Source organism: Ovis aries, chromosome 5 (genome assembly GCF_016772045.2).
Source record: "Ovis aries strain OAR_USU_Benz2616 breed Rambouillet chromosome 5, ARS-UI_Ramb_v3.0, whole genome shotgun sequence".
Taxonomy (NCBI): domain Eukaryota; kingdom Metazoa; phylum Chordata; class Mammalia; order Artiodactyla; family Bovidae; genus Ovis; species Ovis aries.
The window spans coordinates 13,271,748-13,296,316 of NC_056058.1; the positions used below are offsets into that span (position 1 = coordinate 13,271,748).

General features: G+C 49.5%; 1 protein-coding gene across 9 annotated transcripts in view; it reads left to right on the plus strand.

Moving 5' to 3' along the window:
- The window catches only part of SMARCA4 (SWI/SNF related, matrix associated, actin dependent regulator of chromatin, subfamily a, member 4), a 90,020-nt gene that overhangs the window by 14,909 nt on the left and 50,542 nt on the right, over positions 1-24,569 (plus strand). For all 9 annotated transcript variants that reach the window (XM_027969664.2, XM_027969665.2, XM_027969667.2 and 6 more), the window contains exons 2-13: positions 1,311-1,560; positions 3,446-3,578; positions 4,485-4,865; positions 5,172-5,270; positions 6,158-6,416; positions 8,389-8,515; positions 9,391-9,564; positions 10,873-11,046; positions 12,342-12,509; positions 12,602-12,652; positions 18,759-18,889; positions 19,221-19,278. In XM_027969664.2, the coding sequence (XP_027825465.1) occupies positions 1,339-1,560; positions 3,446-3,578; positions 4,485-4,865; positions 5,172-5,270; positions 6,158-6,416; positions 8,389-8,515; positions 9,391-9,564; positions 10,873-11,046; positions 12,342-12,509; positions 12,602-12,652; positions 18,759-18,889; positions 19,221-19,278 (1,977 nt within the window). In that variant the 5' untranslated portion in view covers positions 1,311-1,338. The remainder of the gene's footprint in view (positions 1-1,310; positions 1,561-3,445; positions 3,579-4,484; positions 4,866-5,171; positions 5,271-6,157; positions 6,417-8,388; positions 8,516-9,390; positions 9,565-10,872; positions 11,047-12,341; positions 12,510-12,601; positions 12,653-18,758; positions 18,890-19,220; positions 19,279-24,569) is intronic.

The following is a 24,569-nucleotide window of genomic DNA, read 5'->3' on the forward strand; positions in this document are numbered from 1 at the left end:
CCTGTAGAGCGAGCCTTGAAGGACAAGCCCTGGAGTATGGCGGGGTCCTGGTGGCAGCACCAGTCAGCCCTCCTTCTTTTGAGGGCTCTGTTGTCACAGCTCTGGGGGGCTCTGAGGAGCTGTAGCCTTCCCTCCCCACAGATACCCCTCAGCCCACCTTCCTGGGAGGGTAAGAGGGCAGGACTGTTTCTTGCTGTCTGCAGGGCCAGCAGACACGTAGCCTCTGAGTCTGGTGGGTTGATTGGTGATTTTTCTGTATTCTTTCTGTATTTTCCAGATTTCAGCACTGAGAATGCCTTACTCTGTCATCAGGAAAGGGGTTATTACATTAAAGAGTATCTTACTTAAGGACATATAACTGCACAGCAGATTGAAAATTGAACCCTTACTATAGAAAGCCCTTATAAATCAGCCCACAGGCCAGTCAAAGGAATCATGACTCAGCTCACATTAGGAATTTTGGGGCTGATTTTTGGATCTTGTGGAGGTTCTTGGTCATAATTTTGGGTGTCAGATTTTAGTTTACAGCCCTTGAGTATCACTTTAAATTTAAAAAAAATTTTTTTTTAATTTGACTGCACTGGGTTTTAGTTTCGGCATGTGGGATCTAGTTCCCTGACCAGGGATTGAGCCCAGGCCCTGTGCACTGGAAGCATGGAGTCTTAGCCACTGGACTGCCAGGGAAGTCCTGAATATCAGTCTTGAGGTATTTGAGATACCAGAGTGCCATTAGTTATGTAATTTGTCATTAGTTATGTAGTTAGTTATGTAACTATGCCCTTAGTTATGTAGGTTCTTTAAAGGCGCCTACTTTTAAAACTTGGATTCATTTATTTTAAAGGAAACTTGGTCTCACTGCATTAAGTTGAAACCAGCATTCCTTGCCATGAATATTTGTTTTGATGAAGGTCCAGTCAGATGCTGCTGCCAGCAAAGGCTTTGAGCCTCAGTCACGCCCCTCTTTTTTTCTTGAATGGGAAGATGAGCAGGCATTCAGAGGGCGTGAAGGCTGTGTCAGCACTTCCCAGAGACGCGCCCTGTGTTATAACTAGAAAGCTGCCAGGGCAGCCAGACAGTGTCTGTCACCTGGTGCCCCACCTCCTGGGTCCCACCCCTTCCTCAGGGCACTTGGGTTTTTTGGGTGTCTGATGTATCATCTGCCCCAAGAGGAATGGAGGAGAAAGGCCTGGGTGGCTGGGGGTGCCTGTCAGAGGCTCTGACCTGACCGTGTGTGATCGTCCTTGACCTGCTGTGACCCACCCAGCCAGGGGCTGTGACCCCCACACTGACCAGGACTTTTTTCCCTGCAGGAGACCACCGTCCGCAGCTCCTGTGAAGATGTCCACACCAGACCCAGCCCTGGGCGGAACTCCTCGGCCAGGCCCTTCTCCCGGCCCGGGCCCCTCCCCTGGAGCCATGTTGGGCCCCAGCCCGGGCCCCTCCCCTGGCTCCGCCCACAGCATCATGGGACCCAGCCCAGGGCCTCCCTCGGCAGGACACCCCATCCCGACCCAGGGCCCTGGAGGGTACCCTCAGGACAACATGCACCAGATGCACAAGGTAGGGAGCCCCGGGCCCTCAGCCCCACCAGCTGGGTCCACACGCGCAGGGGCGGGGGGTGCGCGGTGTGTCCTGAGCCCCACTGCGAGCTGGCAGCCGTCCTAACCCTGGGTCTCTCACGCCTGTTGCTTTATTAATGAATAGAAGTGTCTAAATCCTGAAAGATGGCCTCCAGCCCGGGGTTACCTGCTTGGCTTACCTGAGTGACTCACTGAGCACAGCAGCCAGTGCCCTCTGTCCCCGCTTGATCCTCTACTTGGGCATCATTGTCCTGCCCACTGACCTGAGTGCATCAAGGATGCTTTAGCCAGTGAGATGAGAAAAGCCTCTTTTCACACATATAATTTTCCTCTTTCTTTGTATTCCTGGGAGGTGGTTGGAGGAAGTACTCTCTTATGGATAAAAAGCATCTAAAGGAAAAGGTACCTTTTTCAAGCATCTGGGATCACAGGTGTCCATCACAGTAGAAGATACAAGGCCTGGGGACGAGGGGTCTCTGCCTGCCCCTCTGGCTTCCCTGCCAGGCTGTCCATGTGTTCATACCCCAGTTCACTTAATCCCCTCCTGCCAGCCCATCAGGTGCAGGTATGTATTGTGCCCATTTTGCAGATGAGGAAGTAGGGTCTCAGCGGGATGGTCACTCAGCAGAGCTATCTCATCCCTTTGGTTCTCCCTGACCTCAGGCAGGTGCCCCCCCCCCCCCCCGACCTCCAGCACAGTGAGGTTACGCCCCTCCACCCTACCCATCACCAATATATTCCTGTCAACTTGCGTACAGTATCTGACTGGTCATTTCTTCTTAGAAAGCTGTTTGATGATTCTCTGACCGCTGCCCCCAGTGCTGACTTAGGCCCGTTTCTCCTCCATTTCCCCTCTCTGTTTTGTTTCTTCCTGGACACCTGACACGTCTCTCAGACACCTGCCATGTGTCTGGCTGGCCCAAGAATTGAGGTCTGGTGGTCCCCACCCCTTCCCCTGTCTGTAGAGAGCTCCTTCCCTGGGGGAGGCGAGCCTGTCTCTCAGCTCCCCGAGCCCAGGGGAGAAGGAGCAGCGGGCAGGCCCCACCCAGGGGTCTGCTCAGCATCCCAAGGGCCCCACGCTGCTTTTGGTTGGGAAGCTGCCCCTCTGCTCTTGGCCCATGCCTTTTCCTCCTCCTCCTTTCACGGTACCTGTTGAGCCGTGGCTGACTTTGCTGGGCCACCTCTTAGACCAGAGAGCTGGACATTGGCATCCGAGCCTGGGAGGGTCTCGGAAGATGTCCACTTTGCCAGCCATTCCGTGGGGGGAGTGCTTAGTGCTGAACATCAGGAGGGAGGCTGTGTGTTTCTGTCCCACCAAGATCTGACGGTGTCTCTTAGGAGGGGCGGAATGATGTTACAAGCGGCCCCCTCCCCGCTAGCAGGCAGGAGGCCGATCTGGGATCAGTGAGGACATTTGACTGTTGCTGCCGTACCTTGTGGGCAGGAGTTACTGCCTGTCTCTGATTTACAGTCTCCCGGGCTAGAGGGTCCCTGTGGTCACAAGGTCTTCTTGTGACTGCTAGAACCGCTCCTGCCCTGGAGCTCTGCGTGTGCTTCCCTTGTGAGACTTGGGCCATCAGAAACTGTCCCCACCTTCCCTGGTGTCCTCGTCCAGCCGTGCCCTTGCCCCTAGATCACCAGTCTGCAGGTCCCCTGGCTGGCGTTATTTCACGCACATGCCTTGACACCTGAGTAGGCATCAGGGCCACGTCTTGGACCTAAGCTTGGCCATGGCGGCTCAGTAAGTGCCTGGTGACTTTGGATGCACATTTTCAGTGACCTTGAACTTCTCTCGTGCGGTGCATTTCTGTGCTGTCTCTTCCCACGCCCCCTTGCTGATCCTGCCTTGTCGTCCACTCTCGCAGCCAATGGAGTCCATGCATGAGAAGGGCATGTCGGATGACCCCCGCTATACCCAGATGAAGGGGATGGGGATGCGGTCAGGGGGCCATGCAGGCATGGGGCCCCCGCCAAGCCCCATGGACCAGCACTCCCAAGGTATGGTTTTCCTTCTCCTCTTTCCTCATGTTTGTTGCCCTCTGGAAGTCCCAAGGTCACTTTCCTAAAGGAGTCATCCATAGATGGATTCTGAGGACCCAGGACAGTTGAGTCTTGTGGTATACCCTGCCATGGAGGGCTGTTGAGCTTGGGCTTAGCTGGCGCCCTGTTCAGGCCATTTAGTCCCAGAGCAGCCCCAGGAGAGTGGATACTGGTAGGATGGAACCATGTTCCACGCCAGGTGTTAGACAGGGGCTGGGCAGGACAGGGTCCTTAGGATAGTGGATCTGGTGGCACCCAGGAGCGGATAGGGAATGTAGACTCTGAGAACTCCCTGTTGGGAATTCCCTGTGGTTAGGACTTCCACTGTGGGGGCCCTGGGTTCGATCCTTAGTTCTTGATCTGGAGAACTAAGATCCCGCAAGTCGTGTGACGCAGCTAGAAAAAAAAAAGGAAAGAGAAAGCAGACGCCTGCTCCCTGCTTCAACCTGCTGAGTCAGAATCTCAGGAGGGGGCAGGGCTGGGCTTTATCTTAGCTGAACGTGGGTGGCTTCCTGTCAATGGGGCGGGAAGCTCAGGGGCTCTGCAGGTAAGGGAAGTGGGGGGAGTGGACCTGCCCAAGGCGAGGGGCAGCGGGGCGGGCCCAGAGAAAGCCTGGATTTTTGTGTCACCTCTACTTTAATCGTTGGCAAGTTACTAAGTAGGCCGAACCAAGCGCTACGCAGGCTGCCAACCAGGCTGTAAGTGTGTGCCCTCTGGGCGTCTCTTGTTTGAATCATGAGTATAAAGTCATTTGGCCGTACTTGTCTCAGGGTAGAGGTCAGTGTAAGCTGGGCCCCATCTTTTCCTTAGAAATCACTGGATATGTGCTGCCAAGTGACCACCCAGACCTGTGTCTCCCCACAGGTTACCCCTCACCCCTGGGCGGCTCCGAGCATGCCTCCAGCCCGGTTCCAGCCAGTGGCCCGTCCTCGGGCCCACAGATGTCGTCTGGGCCCGGGGGGGCCCCGCTAGATGGTGCTGATCCGCAGGCTTTGGGGCAGCAGAACCGAGGCCCAACACCCTTCAACCAGAACCAGCTGCACCAGCTCAGAGCACAGATCATGGCCTACAAGATGCTGGCCCGGGGGCAGCCCCTTCCCGACCACCTGCAGATGGCCGTGCAGGGCAAGCGGCCGATGCCCGGGATGCAGCCACAGATGCCAGCTCTACCTCCGCCCTCCGTGTCTGCAACAGGGCCCGGGCCCAGCCCTGGACCAGCACCTCCAAATTACAGCAGGCCTCATGGTAGGGCCCACCGCCCCTGACCCTTGGGATGGGGAGGGGTCTCAGAGCCAACCGACAGGAATGTGGACATGTGCATTGGCAGGTCTGGGCTCTGCCGTCTGTTGGCTTCCCTGGCACTGGGGCTGTTGGTGATAAATGGTGTTTCTCTAGCTCCCTTGTCTGCTCCGGTGCCCACACCAAGGGGCTCCTTGTTGGATGTGTCTCCTGGAGCCAGGGCTGCCCGTGGTGGGGGCAGGGTGCGGGGCTGGGTGCAGGTATAAATACAGGACACGTTTTATCCTCTAGTTTGTTTCTCCTTGCGTGTAGGTATGGGAGGGCCCAACATGCCCCCTCCAGGACCCTCAGGCGTGCCTCCTGGGATGCCCGGCCAGCCCCCCGGAGGGCCTCCCAAGCCCTGGCCTGAAGGTGAGCTCCCTCTGTCCTACTGACATGTCTGCGCCCTGACTCCTACGTCGAGTTCATACCGTGCAGACCCTGAGATGAGCCCGGTCAGAGAGTGGGTTGAGGACACGTCTGCTACTTCTGCCGTCTTCTTTGGGTCTCACCTGGCCTTGCTTGGCTCCCCGAGCCTTGGGTTTGGTCCCATTCCTCTCTACCTACCCACCCTTGTCTTTTGGATCACAATGACCCTGGGATCTCTGAGCCAGTAGCAGGAAGAGAGGGACAGTAAGGCATGAGTCCACTGTGTGACTCAAGTGAGAGGCTGCGGAGCAGACACCATCCTTCAGGATGTGGTGCCCTGAGCCCAGAGGTCACGGCCAACCCCTTTCCCTCCCGAAAATGCCCCCAGTGCTGTGGGAGACAGCCTGGAGGGCAGGGAAACTCAGGGTTTTGTCACCCCTGTGTTTGGCGTAAAATGTAGTTAGTACTTATTTGAGGGTCAGATCTGTGAGGTCAAAGCTGTGGATAAAACAGACTCATTCCTGTTGTCTTGGGGCCTGAGGATCAGTGATGGGCATTGAAGAGACAGTCCTGTAAATCGAATTCTGCTGCAGCTGGGGTGGGTGAAAGGCAGCCTCACCCCATACCCACCCCAGGTCGGCACCTGGACCAGTAGGGGCTTTGGAGAAGGGATGTGCAGGCTGAGACTTCGAGGAAGAAGAGGGAGCCAGACTTCTAGGAAGTGAGGAGCCATGGGGCAGTGAGGGGTGGGGGTCTTGGAAAGCTGCCCAGCCCGTGTCAGCCTCTGAACGAGCTTGTCCCTGGGGCAGTCAGTGCCCCACAGGCTCTTCACTTTCTCCCGAGGCTGACCTGGGACTCAATGTGGTGGCCCGCTTCCTGTCTCCCCCCAGGACCCATGGCAAATGCTGCTGCCCCCACGAGCACACCTCAGAAGCTGATACCCCCACAGCCGACAGGCCGCCCATCGCCCGCACCCCCTGCTGTCCCGCCCGCTGCCTCCCCTGTGATGCCACCCCAGACGCAGTCACCGGGGCAGCCCGCCCAGCCTGCCCCCATGGTGCCGCTCCACCAGAAGCAGAGCCGCATCACCCCGATCCAGAAGCCGCGGGGCCTGGACCCCGTGGAGATCCTGCAGGAGCGGGAATACAGGTGAGGTCCTGCCATCAGCCGGGGTGCCCCCCAACCCTGTCAGCTCTGACAACGCATTGATGGTGGCGCTCAGTTCTAAAGGCCAGTGGGGGATGTAGCCAGAAGTCCCCCTCCTGCCTTGGGCCCCAGCCTTCTAGTTCCCTGGTGTGTGCATCCTTGCAGAGAAACCCCATGTGTGTCAGAATAAATGTGTGCACACGGCTTAGTTTGGGTACAGGGGATTTATGTGCACATGGAAATTTCATAGATTCTGCAATACCTCCCTCCACGGAGGTTGTACAGATAGATATGTGTTGGAATGAACATGCCTGGTTCTCCTCTCCTATCCAACTTTTGGCTCATCCGCATTCAAAAAGTCTCCTGGCGAGCCTTGTGGTGGACATTTCTGAACCATCACTCACTGTTGCCTGCCCTGCCCAGGCCTGCTGGGCACTGGGCACTGTGAGGGGCCTGGCACACAGATGTGTGTCCCCTTGTCCAGTAGTGCTAGGGGAGCCTGAGATTCACTGCCTGAACACCTCGCGCTCGCACTGTTTCTCCATTGTGTTTATAACCTCTTCAGGGCTGGCCTCCCTGAGTAACGGTAGCTCTGTCCAGGGAGGGGGCCTTGCCTCATTCACCGCAAATCCCCAGATACATCAGTGACTCAGCTTAAGGACAGTCTTCAGAGTGCCTCTCCAGCTGTGATGAGCCCTGGAGCTCCAGCCCCTGGGCCCAGGTGCCTCCCCTCCTGCTCCATCGGAATGGCTTAAAGATGGCCTGCCCAGATGGCCCCTGTCTCCTTTCTGTCTCTGTTCCCATGTACCTACCGTCCAGCACCAGATGGACCATGGGACCTTGATCCTTGCTTGCAGTGTCCCCTTGGTGAACTCTCAGCTTCTTTTCCCCCAGCACTGTTCACCGTGCCAACTGGTCTGCACCTGCTCCCCAGCCTCCGTGCTCTCGGCCTTGCCTGTGCAGTCTTTTTTCCCACGCTTAACTTACATTATATCTATTTCTTGGGTTAAAACTGGCTTCCCATGATCAATTTTGCAGCCCTTTTCTCTTTAGCCCCTGCCCAGTGCTCTGTCCTCATCTCGCTGCCTCTCCTGGTTCCTCTTTGTATTTAACAGGTTAGACTCATTCCTGCCCCAGGGCCTTTGCACATCCTGTGCATGACTTCTTGGTGTTTATTTAAACTTTATTGCCAAGGCCTCCATGGGGTGGAGACTCTGACTCCCAAACCCCTCATCTCCAGCCCCTCCTTCAAAGTACTTCTCTGGAATAGCTGTAGATACTTAATTTTTTAATTTCTTTATGGCTTTTCCTCCTGATAAACTTATGAACTCAAAGCAACCAGGAGCCCTGGTTAGTCTTGTTTAGTGCTGAAGCCCCACAGCTCAAGTGGTCCCTGGCATACAGTAGTAGGTGCTTGATAAGTAAGCGTGTGAAAAATGGGGATTATTCCGTTTGAACTTTATGTTCTACCCCGCCTTTTTTCTTTTGTTTTGGCCGTGCCATGCAGCATGTGAGATCTCAGTTCCCCAACCAGGGATCGAATCTGTGCCTCCTGCAGTGGAAGCACGGAGTCTTAACAACTGCACCTCCAGGGAAGTTCCCTGTTTGAACCTGAGACCAAACCTGTAGGGTTGCTCTGAGGGGTCTCCCCACTTCATAGCTGAGTAGATTTCCAGGGCCGGGATGGAGGCCCCAGCCCGCCTGACTCCAGAGATTCGCTCCCACTGCTGAAATGCCAGAAGCCAGCTCTGCACTTCGAGATTTCCTGTTTGCTGCGGCTCCTGGGGCCTCTGTGGCTGCCCTCCTGTATGCAGTCTGTTGTGTGCATCCTTTCGCCCTCTCCTGTCTCAGAACTAGTGTGGACTCCACTGGATTCTTCTGAGGCTCTGGCTTTAAAGAAAGGGAACCAGGGAGGTTCCCTGTAAACTGGTGAGATCTTACGTCATGGGTCATTTTTTCCATCTTCACACCCTAGGCTGCAGGCTCGCATCGCACACCGAATTCAGGAACTTGAAAACCTTCCCGGGTCCCTGGCCGGGGATTTGCGAACCAAAGCTACCATCGAGCTCAAGGCCCTCAGACTGCTGAACTTCCAGAGGCAGGTGGGCACAGACGTGGGCTCTGGGGTAAAGAAGAGACCCTGCTTGCCAATACTGATGCTCAGATTCAGAGAGATGCTTACTGGGCAGTTTTTGTTGTTGTTAATCTTTCTTTCTCGCTGTCCCTCTCTGCGTAGGGTCTTAGTGTGGCATGCAGGATCATCGTTGGCATCACTTGGGATCTTCATTGTTAGGCACAAGCTCAGTAGTTGTGGCATATGGGCTCCAGAGTGTGCCGACTCAGTAGTTGTGGCTTGTGAGGTCTCTAGGTGTGGTTTGAGAGCTTGATAGTTTGGCTGCAGGCTTAGTTTTCACGAGGCACGTAGAATCTTAGTTCCCTGACCAGGGATCAAGCTTGTGTATCTTGCATTGCAAGGCAGATACCCAACCAGCAGACCATCAGAGAAGTCCCTGGGACAGTTATGAAGTATACGCTGACCCTTAAGCCACAGTGCTCCCCCTCACACTCACTTACCCACTGTCCCTCCTCCCTCTCCACGTCCTGCCATTGGAATGAGCAAGTGTGGGCCTTCCTTAAGGTGGCTGTGGCCAGCTTGCAGCAGGAGGCTTGGATGGGTCTATTTCTGAGAGTCCTTTGCTTTTGAATACCAGTAAGAACTTTTGTGTGTGGTTGAGAGTGCAAAGCTGGAGACCTGAAGACGTGAGAGGCGCTCTCTGGGTGTCCAGGGGCAGCCAACTCATGCACTGTGGGTGCCTGCTAGCAGCGCCCAGCTCCCTGCCCCAGGTCCTCTCCACGCGTGCGTTTGCACTCTTGGGTCTTCCTGGGTGTGGCAGCCTACTGCCTGGTTTGCATTGTGGAGGCACGTGGGCATCACCGAGTTATACCAGTCTCCAATTTCTCCCCTTCCTTCCCGAAGCTGCGGCAGGAGGTGGTGGTGTGCATGAGGAGGGACACAGCCCTGGAGACGGCCCTCAATGCCAAGGCCTATAAGCGCAGCAAGCGGCAGTCCCTGCGCGAGGCCCGCATCACCGAGAAGCTGGAGAAGCAGCAGAAGATCGAGCAGGAGCGCAAGCGCCGGCAGAAGCACCAGGTGCAGCCCTGGGGGGCAGGTCGTCAGCCCCGCACTGTGGGGTCCCGGTTTTTGTCTGCACACGCGGTCTGCGTGTGTCTCTGTTCATCATAACAGTATTCTAGGCGCCGAGAGTACTTCAGTGAACAAAACCAGTAAAGACAGTTGGGGAGATGGGCTGTACTCAAATGCACATATGACGTTTGGGGAGTTAATAGGGTGTCAGGAGACAGGACGTGGGGATAGACAGATGGAGGAGCCGTTCACACAGGATGGTCCTTCAGAGAGGGCCTCCTCGAGAAGGTGGTGTCTGAGCAGAGACCCGAGGGAGGAGCCACACGGATGTGCAGATGACAGGGGTAGATGCAAAGGCCTTGGGGTTGGAAGGCACGCCGGTGTTCCGTGTGGTCAGAGTTGGGGGAGCGTGGGTGAGGGAGGGAGGAGGTGAGGACAGGGAGGTGATGGGACGGGCGTGTGGGGCTTTGTGCCGAGAGGACCACTCGGGCTTGTGCTTGGAGTGAGGTGCCTGAGCCGAGGCAGTATCTGACTGAGGTTGTTACAGGGTCTGTCAGGGAGACTAGATTCTCCATTCAAGCAGGGTTTGGGATCATTTGGTCTGTTTACATTTATATTTACTTAATATAAAAATATTTGTATTTTCTAAAGTTTTTCTCCAAACAGTGTCTTTTATTGGCATAGTTTAGAATAACAAAAAGTCAACATTCAGCAATTAACCACTGTTAACTTCTTGGTATATATTATTGCAGTCTTTTTTTTTCCCCTATATATACACAGTAGTCAAAAGTTAAATAGCTGTCTTTAAAAAATATATAGACATTGTTGAAAGTATTACTGAAGCGTGATTTTTAATGTCTACGTTGTCTTCCGTCTCCGAGTGCTCAACATTTAGTGGTTTATGAAACCATTTCCCTGTCTTGGGACACACAGCGTATTCTCCACTTCCCACTGTTAAAAGTGACGCTGGGCTAGGCGTTCTTGGACTTGAATTTTGGCACCTGTCTCCGCCATTTTTCTTAAATCCCTTGCAGTGATGGTTTGGATTGGGGAGGGGATGGGGGCGCATTTTGCAGTGGTCAGTAGGCCCTGCCAGGTTGTCCCAGCTAGGGACAACTGGCTGCTGAGGCGGGGTTGGAGGGGGGCCCTTCCCACCACATGGTCCCCATAGAGAATGGTGGACCTTGTCAGCAGGCAGTGTCGCAGGACCAGTTTGATCGCATCCCCTTGGTTTTCACCAAGCCCGCTTTGGCGTTTCGTCTCCCTCGGGGCAACATCCCGTAGTCAGTCGGCTCTTCTCTGTGCTCCCCGCAGGAATACCTCAACAGCATTCTTCAGCATGCCAAGGATTTCAAGGAATATCACAGGTCGGTCACAGGCAAAATCCAGAAGCTCACAAAGGCGGTGGCCACGTACCACGCCAACACCGAGCGGGAACAGAAGAAGGAGAATGAAAGAATCGAGAAGGAGAGAATGCGGAGGCTCATGGTGCGGTCGGCTGTGGTGACCTGGGTCCCTTCAGGAGGGTGCTGGGTGTTGGGAGCCTGGGGATCAACCACCCAGGGTTACGCTAGGGCATTTTGCTGCTTAAGTGTTAGAGGTGGGACAGAGGAAGAAAGGCTTTGGGAGTCTGAAAGACCTGGCCCCTGGTCTTTGCCTGGTCACCCTGACTGTCAGTGACCTCTCGACCTCAACCAGTTAGCCAGCTGCTCTGTGGTCTCTGAAGGCTGGAGGTGGCACTGCCCCCTAGTGGGACAGCCACCTATTATGTGCCCAACCTCCCCACCCCTTTGCATGTAACCACGTATTATTCACGGAGGGTTCTCTGATTGGGCCAATATCGACAGCCCTGTTGCGTGGATAGGGACCACAGTAATAAGGAGGACACGGTCCCTTCCCTGGTGGGGTCATGCTGGCCCTAGAGAGACAGGTGCCCGCAGAGACAGACAAGGTGGTTTTGAGGGGTGAGAAGTGCACAGAGGAGAACGAAGCAGAACCAGGGAGTGGGGATTAACTCGGTGTTCCAGGCAGGGTGGGCCTGACCCATGACTGCAGAGCGCTTGGGGCGGGGGTGTGCCTCCCAGCACAGAGGGGAGTGAAGTGGGAGGAAGCCGTGTGTGGGGCTCAGTCAGTAGCCCCTGGAACAGCGTGGTTCAAGGCAGTGAGGTTGGAGTCCCAGCAGCAGTCACAGGGGCCTGGCAGGCCATGGAGGGCTTCGGCTTTAATTCTGACCCTGAAGAGGAGGCTGTGAGCTAGAGGAGGGCAGTGTGGTCCGATGTCTTCTCAGAAAGCCACGTGGGAGAGTAGTGGTTTGGAAAAGGTGGAGAGAATGGTTGGAATTTGGGTGTCTTTGTGAACAGAGGGGATGGGGCTTTTTTTTTCCCAATCTTAGTTTGGCCACACTTCATGGCATGTGGGATCGTAGTTCCTCAACCAAGGATCGAACTCACACTCCCTACAGTAGAAGAGCGGAGTCTTAACCACTGGACCACCAGTGAAGTCCCAGGATGGGCCTTTTAAATGGCTCCTGCAGGACCATGTCTGTCCAGCAGGACCCTGTGGGGCGTAGGGGTGGGGATTGGGGACGTTCTACAGGGGAGTTCATAGATCACATCAGTGAGAGGGGTGAATAGAGCACAGTGTAGGCCATGAGCTCAGTGCTTCCTAAACGTGGGTCTGGCACTGGTTAGCAACACCCCACAGGCTTCTGAGTCTGTTGGCTGCCCTGGGTGCTGGTGGATAGGTGAGTCACAAGCTTCCCTTATAACCACCCGCTTCCGCAGGCCGAGGACGAGGAGGGCTACCGAAAACTCATTGACCAGAAGAAGGACAAGCGCCTGGCCTACCTCCTGCAGCAGACAGATGAATACGTAGCTAACCTCACGGAGCTGGTGCGGCAGCACAAGGCTGCCCAGGTGGCCAAGGAGAAGAAAAAGAAGAAGAAGAAGAAGGTGCACTCCTTGGTGGGGCTGGAATGGCTCTGTGTGGGCATGCACCTTGGCCTTCCCTGTCAGGGGCTGACTGTGTCGCTCTTACCTTCCAGAAGGCAGAAAATGCTGAAGGACAGACGCCTGCGATCGGACCTGATGGCGAGGTGAGGAACCAGGGGTTTCTTCTTGTGGACATGCCAGCCCATCCCTGGAAGTTAGGTCAATTTCACCCTTAAAGTTTTTTCATTCTGAAATTATGAAATATATGGTGCTGGTAAGAGTCCCCCTTGGTCCCCTGAGACCCCCCACCCTTCCTTGCCCCCACTCCCCAGACAGCACATCGTTCACATGTGGGTGTGTTTCCTTCTGGGGCTTTTTTCTGTTCACGGGTTGTTATTTCTTTCTCAGTTCTTTCTTTAAAATTTTAGACTCCCAGGAGAGGTGTAAGAACAGTACAGAGAGCCTTTGTGTGTTCATCACCCACATTCCCACTGTTCATGCTCATTTTTTATAAGCCATTTGAGAGTCAGATGCCAACATGATGGCACTCTGCTGCTCTGTATGTTTCATGTGTACATCCTAAAAACAAAGCTGTTCTTTTCCAGAAGTGTACAGCAGTCAAAACCAGGAAATGAACATTGACGCAGTACTGTCATCTGACCCACAGCCCTTGTACAGACTCACAGTTGACCCCCCGGTGTCCTTCACAGCAGCAGGAAACCCTGGCATGACTCAGGGTCTTTCTCCGTGCATCACATGGGGAGTGTGTGGCGTAGATTTCTTCCCTCACTGGTGATGTTGACCTTGATCCCTTGGTGTCAGCCTAGGCGTCTCCAACTGCAGTGATTGGAAGTACCTTCTGGGGAGATCCTCAGACTATGTGAAGATACTGTAATGCCTGAAACCTCCACCCACTGTTTCAGCGCCCACTGTTTGCCTGTACCAGTTTTTGCCGTGACGGTTGCAAGATGGTGATTTCTCCAGTCAGTATTCCTTCTGTGTTTATTAGCTGGCTTTCTGCAAGAAGGGAAAGTCTTCCTTTTTCCTTTTTAAATTGGAGTGTTGCTTAACAGTGTTGTGTTAGTTCCTGCTGTATCGCATTTAGGTCAGCTCAGAGCATTTAGTAGAGTTCCCTGTGTTAGATAGCAGGTTCTTATTAGTTATTTTATACCTGTGTGCTGTGCTAAGTCACTTCAGTCGTGTCTGACTCTGTGACCACGTGGACGGTAGCCCACCAAACTCTTCCATCCATGGGGTTCTCCAGGCAAGAATACTGGAGTGGTTGCCATTTCCTTCTCCAGGGGATCTTCCTGACCCTGGGATCGAACCCACACCTCTTAAATTTCCTGCATTGGCAGGCAGGTTCTTTACCACCTAGGAAGTCCATTTCATACATAGCAGTGTATATGTGTCAATCTCAGTCTCCTAATCCATCCCAAACCCTCTCTTCCCTCATTGGTAGCTATACGTTTGTGTTTACATCTGTGTCTCTGTTTCTACTTTGCAAATAAATTCATCAGTACTATGTTTCTAGATTCCACATATATGCATTAATGTGTGGGATTTTCCTTTCTGACTTACTTCACTCTGTATGACAGTCTCTATGTCCGTCCATGTCTGTGTGAATGGCACAATTTCATTCCTTTTTATGGCTGCATAGTATTCTGTTACATATAGGTACTATGTCATTTTCTTCCTGTATCAGTATTGTGTTATGGTAAGGGTTCCGGTTTCTCCACACCTTTGTCTGTTTTATTGTCTGTTTTTTAAAGCTTTATTTTATTTTTGGCTGCACTGGATCTTAATTGATGTACTGGGGCTTTCTTTAGTTGTGGCGAGCAGGGCCTATTCTCCGGTTGCAGTGCACAGGCGTCTCATTGCAGTGGCTTCTTTTGTTGCAGAGCACGGGCTCTAGAGCCGGGGCTCAGTAGCTGAGGTGCACAGGCTTAGTTACCCCATGACATGTGGTATCTTCCTGGACTGGGGATCGAACCTGTGTATCCTGCGTTGGCAAGTGGATTCTTAGCCACTAGACCACAAGGGAAGTCCTGCACCACATTTTCTTTATCCATCCTCTGCTGATCAGGACGTAGCCTTCTGTTGTTTTTTATTTGGCTCATGGGCCATAGTTTGCCAACCCCTGGTACTGACTCATGGGTTCTTATTTAGTCTAATGGATTTACTTGGTTTAATCTTGCACTGTCATTATATATTTTGATGCTCAAGACTGTTCCAGTTTGGGCCAGTGGGAACCCCTTCACCTTAACTCCTGTGTCCCTGTGCCCCATTGTTCTCTGAGGGCGTGACTTCCTCACACACCAGAACGGCCCTGAGTTCATCTGCTTTCCCTCCTGAACTCAGCCATGTCTCCAAGGAGCCCTGACTCCTTTCATCAGAAAAGAATATTTGGAAACCATGATCTACGTGTGTTCATTGCTGCTGAGGTTTCATTGTTTCGGGGCCCTCTCAGCGGACAGATCTAGGAACTAGATGTGTGTATGCATGCGCATCCACTTTGCTAGTTACATATGTTAACTAGTTATATAAACTAAAAATGTTGCAGTTGCATTGATAACCTCCAATTCTAATCCAATACCCTGGCTTCTTTCTCTCCTTCTCCATGCCCATGTTATGATAGCCCCAAACTGACTCTGTCTGCCACAATATAATCCCTTATTCGCACAGTCCTAGAAGGCGCAGGAAGTACGTTCAGAGTGCCTAACGTGTGGTCAGTGTTTGTTTTCAATTTAAAATATGTGCTCCAGGGACTTCCCGTGGCTAAGACTCCGTGCTCCCAATGCAGGGGGCCTGAGTTTGATCCCTGGTCAGGTAACTAGACCGCACATGCCACAGCCAAGACCTGGCACACCCAAGTAAATAAATTATTATTTTTTAAGCATATGCCTCAGATCCTTTATTCAGAAGATTGGTCCTCCCCTTGGTCCTCCCAGTTGTGAGGTCCCCCCAGTTCTTGTTGGTTTTGTTTGTGTGCATGTATGGTCAGTCCCTCGGTTGTGTCTGACTCTTTGCAACCCCATGGACTGTATGTAGCACACCAGGCTCCTCTGTCCATGGTGTTTCCCAGGCAAGAATATTGGAGTGGGTTGCCATTTTCTCCTTTAGGTGATCTTCCCGACCCAGGGATTGAACCTGTGTCTCTATGTCTCCTGCACTGTCAGGGGGATTCTTTACTACTGGGCCACTTATTTACTCCTCAGATTTATTTAGTATGTGAATATTAGCCTGGTCCCAAAGTCAGAACCATGCAGAGAGGCCCCTAGAGAGAGGCTACTATCCCCACACATCCATCTCTTCAAGAACATTCCTCTCTGCCTCCTGAAGGCAGCCATGCTCACCTGACACACTCATGTGAAAGAAAGATGAGAGGTGCAAATAAAAGGTGTATCTTTTACCCTCCTTTACCCCTCCTCCAGGCCCCTTCCCAGAGGGAAGCCTTGAGTAATCATGGGTGTGTTTGCTCTGGGGTATCTCCTGTACACATGCCTCCTGGAGGTTTTCTTTTCCCTGCCTGGTGCTGTATCTTAGTTTTTCCAGCCTCACTCTATTTATTTATTTATTACTGTCACCATACTCTTTTTATTTATTTACTTGTGAGATTTATTTATTCTTCTTAATGTGGATCATTTTTGAAGTGTTTATTGAATTTGTTACAGTACTTCTGTTTTATCTTTTGGTTTTTGGACAAGAGGCATGTGGGATCTTAGTTACCCAACCAGGAATTGAACCCATACCCTTTGCATTGGAAGCTTAGATTCTCAACCACTGGATGGCCAGGGAAGTCCCACCTGACTCTTTTTAATGTCACCGTGTTAGAGATGTTGCTATTGCTTGCTTCTTTGAATCATAAATGCAGTACTTCTCCTTGGTGAAAAAATGGTGACATGTAATGTGAATGTAGCGACGACGTGCGAGGGAGAAGCCCCCGCGGTGCTTGTTCTCTCGTGAGCGTGCATGTTGGTTTCTGGTTGACATCTCTCTCTACACCTTTCCCAGAATCTTCATGCTTGCATTCTCTTTGTTTTGTTTGGGGACCATTTGGGTTAGTCTCTGGCAATCCATTCCAGTACTGTTGCCTGGAAAATCCCATGGACGGAGGTAGGCTACAGTCCATGGGGTCGCAAAGAGTTGGACACGACCGAGCAACTTCACAGACAGACACATAGTAAGACTTGTGTCTTGGCAGAGTATCTTGGACCACTTTCCATATCAAGCCATTAGTTCTCCTCTTACTTTTTTGTATTGACATACTTAGAATCTCTTTCACTGTTCAGATTGATAGCTGTTTAAGTTACTTCCCATCAATAGATATAGCAGACATCCTGCACCAAGCAACTCTGATGGACCACTGTGTATCTCCTCCCGTGTTGGTAGCTCTTCCCCCTTTTTGCTTTCTTTTTTACATGCACATTGTGGTAGTGAGCCTCCTTGTACGTACCTTTTGATACTGTCTTAGCTGGTATGGCTTAAACATCAGAAATACGTGTTTTTACGGTTATGGAAGCTGGAAATTCAAGGTTCGGCAAGGTTAGTTCCTGGTGAGGACTCCCCTCCTGGTTTGTAGCCTCTGCCTTTTGGCTGGAGAGAGAGCAGGCTCTGGGGTTTCTTCTACAGTCACTAATCCCATCATGAGGGCCCCGCCTTTATGACCTAATTATGACCTTATGACCTTAACCTGGATTACCCCATCCCCTCACTCCCACAGGGCCCGGTCTCTAAATATAGTCACATTGGAGAGTTGGGGCTTGAGCTTTTGAGCTCCAGAGGGGACACAACCCGGCCCATAACAGTTGGCACACTTTTGTCTCTTGGCCTGATTCCCAGAAATGAATGACTATAGTGATTAACTCACATAATGTATTGATACTTATTCCACAGGGCTTTATTTGAAATGCTGAATTTTTTAAGAAGAGAGGTGGGCTGGCATTTGACCACAGCACAAAGCCTTCCCGAGGCCATTTGGGGCATTCGTATGACAGGAAGCTGTGGCCCAGGGAACTCTGGAGGATTGCCACTGCAGCTGCTCATCCTATTACAGTGATAGGAAGCACTGCTCCATGGTGGCTGCTGGTGGTCTTGGTCTTTGTTCTCGCCCAGTGGTCCACAGCCTTGGCTGGACATCATTGTCACCTGGGGGGCTGGACATCATTGTCACCTGGGGAGCTTCTGAAAATCAGAGAGGCCTGGGGTGAGGACCCCAGGGCAGTTGAGTCAGGATTCTGGGGGTGGAGAGGTCCTACCATCAGCACCCTGATTGCTCCCAGGAAAGATGTAGGGGTGACAGTGGCTGACTGAGGCAGCATGCGGAGCTTGTTTGTGGGGTGGCGGTTAGGCGGGTTTGCAGTCCATGGGGTTGTAAGAGCTGGACACGACTGAGCGGCTAAACAGCAACAGTAGTCTCTGCTGAGGATCATTGTAGGTGGTGAGCACGGCCTGCAGGGATGTTTGGGAGGTAGTAGGTTCCTAGTGGGTGCAGACAAATGTTTCCATCTTCATCCTCATCCTGAAGGTCTTGCCAGGAAATGTGAAGGATCTATTGAAGAGGAAAACTTCATTTGAAGTCAGTATCTCAAGAAATCAAAGAATTACATATTTGTTGCTATAAGGAAGTTGTTTAATTTTTCAAAGATTCTGATTAGCTGTTTAACAGAAAAGAATGAAGACCTTTGATGAAGTCTACAAACCCAGTATGAATGGAAGCAATCAAGGGCCAGAAGAATGGGAATAGTGTAGTCACTTGGGTCAAAAAGGAAGACCTTGTTTCTTCTGTGTGGAATTGATCTAGGAGAACACACCCAGAAACTGATAGTGATGGGCACCTGTGAAGAGAGAAACTGTTTCGTTTGGGGGTAGGGATGTGGAGAGTCCACACTCCATCTTCTTGAATCTTGGACTGTATGATTATGTTATTGAGTTGGCCAAACAAATAGGTATTGGGGTTGGCCAAAACATTGGTTTGGGTTTTTCAGTCCCATCTTATGGGGAAACCCGAACCAATGTTTTGGCCAACCCAATATCTATTTGAAAATCAAAAACATTTATATCAGTTATTTCCCAGACACAGCTGTTATCAATTGGTTACATGTATTTTTACTGAGTTATTAACATTCAGTTAACCCAGCTTGTGTGCCATTTTTCTGGGCTGGATTTGGGGTGGGTGGGGGGCAGTTCCCAGATGGCCCTGGTGCATGGATGGATGCCCAGAGTATGAACTCTGCAGAGCCTCATGTCCTGCGTGTAACTCTCATTCAGCCTCTAGACGAGACCAGCCAAATGAGCGACCTGCCGGTGAAAGTGATCCACGTGGAGAGTGGGAAGATCCTGACAGGCACAGATGCACCCAAGGCTGGGCAGCTGGAGGCCTGGCTGGAGATGAACCCGGGGTGAGTGGGGTCTTGTGGACCAGTGGCAGCCAGCATCCCAGGTTGAAGGCCACCTCGTTCCATGGGAGCTAGCCACCAGGGGTGATCCTGGTTGCATTGGGCACAGGACAGTTTGCTAAAGAAAGTGAATCATGCTGGTTCTGGGGAGTTGTTTTTTTTTTCAATCCGTGCTGCATGACATATGGGATCTTAGATCCCCCACCAGGGATTGAACTTGTGCCCCCTGCATTGGAAGCTTGGAGTCTTAACCACTGTACCTCTAGGCAAGTTTTCCTGGGGAGATTTATATTACAACAACACTGATTTTTTTTTTTTTTTTCCCCCTCCCCAGGTATGAAGTAGCTCCAAGATCTGATAGTGAAGAGAGTGGCTCAGAAGAAGAGGAGGAGGTAAGAGTTCGTTTCCTGGCCATGCAGGCCCTCGGGCTCTGTGGTGTGACCTCGACCACAGGGGATGCTAAGTTTCTCTTCCACCCAGGCCGGGCATCGAGTGGGGTAAGAGATGGGCAGGGGGCCGCTGAGGCTGAAAGTTCTGTTTTGAGAGCCGCATTGTTTCATATGGTAGCCTCTCGTCACACGTGACTGTTTCCACTCTAACTTCATTAAGTAAAATATAGATGTCCTCACTCATATGTCCTCAGTCACACTAGCCGTATGCCAGGCACCCAGCAACTCTATCCTCCAAAAAATGCCGGTATGAAGTTGTGAGCATGCAATGTTTGCCCTTTATCATCTGTTCTTTGAAAACCTTATGGTTTATTCGCTAAGTCATGTCCGACTCTGGAGACCCCGTGGACTATAGCCTGCAAGGCTCTTCTGTCTGTAGGATTCTCCAGGCAAGGATACTGGAGTGGGTTGCCAGTTCCTTCTCCATTGAAAACCTTATACACGATTGTGTTTATTGTGCGTATTCTCTAAGTCGTTGAATTATGCCCTGTTAGGTGGTTTTTAGAGTTGCCCTGGTTGTCAGATCTCAGATGAGAGTCTTGTCCCTCTGTCTGTCCTGGCCGGCCTCCTCGGGTGACTGGGAGGAAGCCTGGGGATGCAGTGTCTGTAGGGAGGGTTCCTTCTGCACGGTTACCCCCAAGAAGGGTACTCCTTGCACTCCCCCATCAACTGGGGTGATGGTGGCTTACAAGGCTTTTAAAAAGCTTTCGCCCCCTCCATGAGGTTAGAGAGAATTTTAACAGGCATATCTTTGCTTATTAAGGTCAAACATTTTTTTTAGGTTTTATTGACCACTTAGATTTCTCCTTTGAATGATTTGTTTCACTTGCCCATTTCAGATCAGTTGTGTATTTTAGCTGAAACTTTAAGTGTTTTTTATGTATTTACTTCAGCCTGCAGTCAGCTTGATGTTTATCTATATCTTTGTTTTGATTTGTTCTGTCTTCACTCCCCTCCTTCTTACCTCTTCAGGTCACCTGGAGTTTATTTTGTGTAGGACTTCAGATGGAGTCCCTTTGCCCCCGACTTCTAGTAGTATTAAGTCCCACGGACAGAGGAGCCTGGCAGACTGCAGTCCATGGGTCGCAAAGAGTAGGGCATGACTTAATGACTAAACAACAGCAAAGTAGTATAAGACAGTGGGTATACTGTTTACCCCTTCCCCACTGTCCTGTGATACTTTAAAAAAATTAATACATTGGGTTTTTATATCCACCAGTTTCTTTTTTTTTTAATTTTAAGAATTTACTTTTCTCGTTATTTTGTTTTATTTATTTTAAAATATTGAGGCATAGATACAATGTTGATATAGTATTTAAAATTCCTTTTAAAATTCTAATGATTTTTAGACTAATAATATTCATTGTAATTTTTTAAACAATTTTTTAGAGATATAATTTGCATACTGTAAAATGCACCCATAATAAGATTACTCTTCAGTGATTTGATTGATTCAGTGATTGATTCAGTGACAAAATTGCATAGTCATCACACTACACCAATTTGGATATGTTTTCGTCAGCCCAAAAAGCTTCATCTCCCTGATTTACAGTTTGTTCTTGCTACTTCCTCCAGCCCCAGGAAATCACTGGTCTGCTGTGCTCTACAGATTTGCCTTTTCCAGAGTTTCACATAAATGGAATTATACAACATGTAGTATTTTTTGTCTGGCTTCTTTTAGGTGGCATGTTTTTAAGTTTCACCTATGTTGTCTGTATGTCAAAAGTTTGTTCTACATTGCTAATTATTAGAGAAATGCAAACCAAAACTACAATAAGATACCACCTCACACTGGTCAGAATGGCCGTCATTAAAAAGTCTACAAATAACAAATGCTGGAAAAAGTGTGAAGAAAATATTTGCAGAATCGGTAGAATGCTGCAGTACTGGTGGAAATGTGAGGTGGTGCAGTCACTATGGAGAACATTATGGAGGTGCTTCAAAAAACTGAAAATAGAGTTGCCATGTGATCAGAAATCCTACTCCTGGGCATATATTCAGATAAAACTATAATTCAAAAAGATACATGCACCTCTGTGTTTATAGCGGCATTATTTACAATAGCCAAGATATGGAAACAGCCTGAATGCCCATTGAGAGGTGAATGGTTCAAGAAGATGTTAAAGATACGTATACACAGTGAGGTGTTAGTCATAAAGAAGGAGGAAATAATACCATTCGCAGCAACATGGATGGACCTAGAGATTGTCATACTAGGCAGAGTGAGTCAGAGAATGACAGATACTACATGACACCATTGATACATTAAATCCAAAATGTGATGTGAATGAACTTATGCCCATAATAGAAACAGACATAGAAAACAGACTTGTGGCTGCGGGGGGGCAAGGGAGGAGGAAGGACTGGGGGGATGGGACAGCAGTTACAAGCTGTTATTTATGGAATGGGTAAACAGCAAGGTCCCACACACAGAGAACTGTATTTAATACCCTGTAATAAAGCATAATGGAAAAGAATAAGGAAGATATTCTCTGCTTTGAGGGTGTAGATTTAACCCTTATATGCATATTTCCAAACTTAACAAACTCAACTAAGTAATTTATACCTCAATTTAAAAAATATTAAAAAGAAATAATGTGGAGAAGCCATTAATAAAAGTTAAGATCTTAAAAAACTTTTTTTATTCCTGAGTCGTGTTCCTTTGTATGGATATACCTTGTTTATCAGTTCACCAAATTGTGGGCATTTGTGTGTTTTCCATTTTCATTTCTCTTGGGTAAATACTTAGGAATGGCATTGCTGGGTCATATGGTAAGTTTATGTTTAACTTTTTAAGCAATTAGCAAACCATTGCCTGAAGTGATTGTACCTTTTCACAGGTCCCCAGTTTCTCCATGTCCTTATCAACACTTGGTATTATCTGTTCTTTACATTATAGGCATCCTAGTGGGTAGGTAATGATATCTCTGGTTTTACTTTGTGTTTTCCTAGTAAGTAGTGATGTTGAACATCTTTTCAAATGTTCATGCACCATTCAGATATCTTTGGTGAAAATCTGTTGAAATCTTTTGCCGATTTTTAATTGGGTTGTTTGTCATTTCATCATCGAGTTGTAGGAATTCTTTATATGTTCTTGATACCTGTCCTTAATCAGAGATATAACTTGCAAATATCTTCTCCCAGTCTGTTTGCCTTTTTTCCCCTCAGTGTTGTCTTGAAATGTGAAAATGTTTCATTTTGATGGAATCTTTTTATTGATTTTTTTTCTTTTATGAATTGTGCATTTGGTGGTATACTGAGAACTGTTTGAAGTCATGAAGGTTTTTCTCTTATGTTTTCTTTTGGAAGTTTTATATTTAAGCTCTTACATTTAGGGTCATAGTTGAGTTGATTTCTGTGTGATCTGAAGGTCTAAGGGTTTCTTTGTATATGGATATCCACCTTACCCAGCACCATTTGATGAATAGGCTATTTTTCCCTGAATAGCCTTGGCAGCTTTGTGGGAAATTAGTTAGAATAAGGGTGTGTTTCTGACTTAGTGTTTTTCTGTTGATCTGATTATGTTTATCTTTGTGTCACTGCCACACTATCTTGATTATTGCAGCTTATAATAAGTTTTAAAATCAGGTAGTGTTAGTCCTTCAACTTTTTTGCTGTATTGACTATTCCAGAGCCTTCACATCCCCATGTATGCATTCGGATCAGCTCATCAATTACTACAGAAACGCTTGCTGGGATTTTTTGGGGGGGTTGTGTTGAGTCTAGATCAGTTTTGGGATAATCACATTTAATAATACTTAGTCTTCCAATCCATGAACATGAACTGTTTCTCCATTTATTTTGATAATCTTTAATTTCTCCTAGTATTGTTTCGTAGTTCAGAGTACAGTTTTTGTTTTTTTGTTGTTAAATTTATTCTTAATGATTTTATCCCTTTTATGCTACTATAAATAGAATTGTTTTCTTAATTTTATTTTTGAATATTTTGTAGCTCTTCTGTGGAAATAACATGGAGAAAAATTTTTTTATGTTGATCTTATGTCTGGGAACTTGCTAAACTCATATTGATAATTCCAGTAAGGCTTTTTTGTTTGCTTGATTCCTTCGGATTTTCACAGACAAGATCGTGTCATCCATAAATAACCATGACTTAACGTCTTCCTTTCCCATCTGTGTGCCTTAATTTTTAATCTCTTTTTCTTGCCTTGTTGCACTGGCTAGATCCTCCAGTAAAATGTTGAATAGACGAATCCAGAGCAGATATCATTGGCTTATTTTTGATGTTAAGTTTGAGACAGTTACTCTATCAGTGTTTAGTGTTAGCCATAAATTTTTCGTGGATGTCTTTTAACAAGTTGAGTAAATCATGTTCACATCACACTCTCTTCCTTTTTTGCTTAACTTATAGTGAATGTTTGTTGTTGTTTAGTCGCTAAGTCATGTCTGACTCTTTTGCGACCCATAAACGGTAGCCTGCCAGGCTCCTCTGTCCATGGGATTTCCCAGGCAAAAATGCTGGAGTGGGTTGCTGTTCCCTTCTCCAGGGGATCTTCCCAACCCAGGGATGGAACCTGGGTCTCCTGCATTATAGGCGGGTCCTTTGCCGCTGAGCCCCCAGGGAAGCCTGGTGGATGTTTAGTGGAAGGTTGTATTAGCCACTCTGGGTTCTGGCTTCCACCCTTGTGGGTTCCTTTTGTGTTTTTATTTGTTTAGTAAATTATCTAGGCTGAATCTGTGGAATGTTTCCCCAGGGAATGTGCTGTCTGTGGTGTCGGCTCTGTTTATTGTTTTGCTTTGTTTTCTTCTCATTTTCATTTTTAATCCTGGCCCTCTAGGAATGGGTTGTGTTTCTTCATAACTTAGCAGTCACCTCCAACACCTTGAGCCAGTAAAGACTGTGTCTCCTGCCAGTAGATGTGTGTATGCAGAAGAGCGTTTTCTGGGTCTGGGTCATTTGCAAGCCTACCCTGGCTTTTACTTTCCGCTGGGCCCTGTTTCATTTGCTCTGCGCATGTGCAGAGCCCTCAGCTGGCAATCTGCTCTCCCTACCGTGGCTGAGGTCCTCACCTCCACTGCCTGCTGCTGGCCCGAGCATCGCCTACTGCTATAAGACAACTGAATCCCCCATCAGCCTCAGTTGCCAGGCCTCAGGGCCCGCCCACCCTGACAGCTTACACGTCAGGATGGGAGAGGGGAAAACACCCACAAGTAAGATCTCTACAAACTCCCACCCTCTACTTACTGAAAGCTCAGCAGTTTTTTTAAGCTAGTGC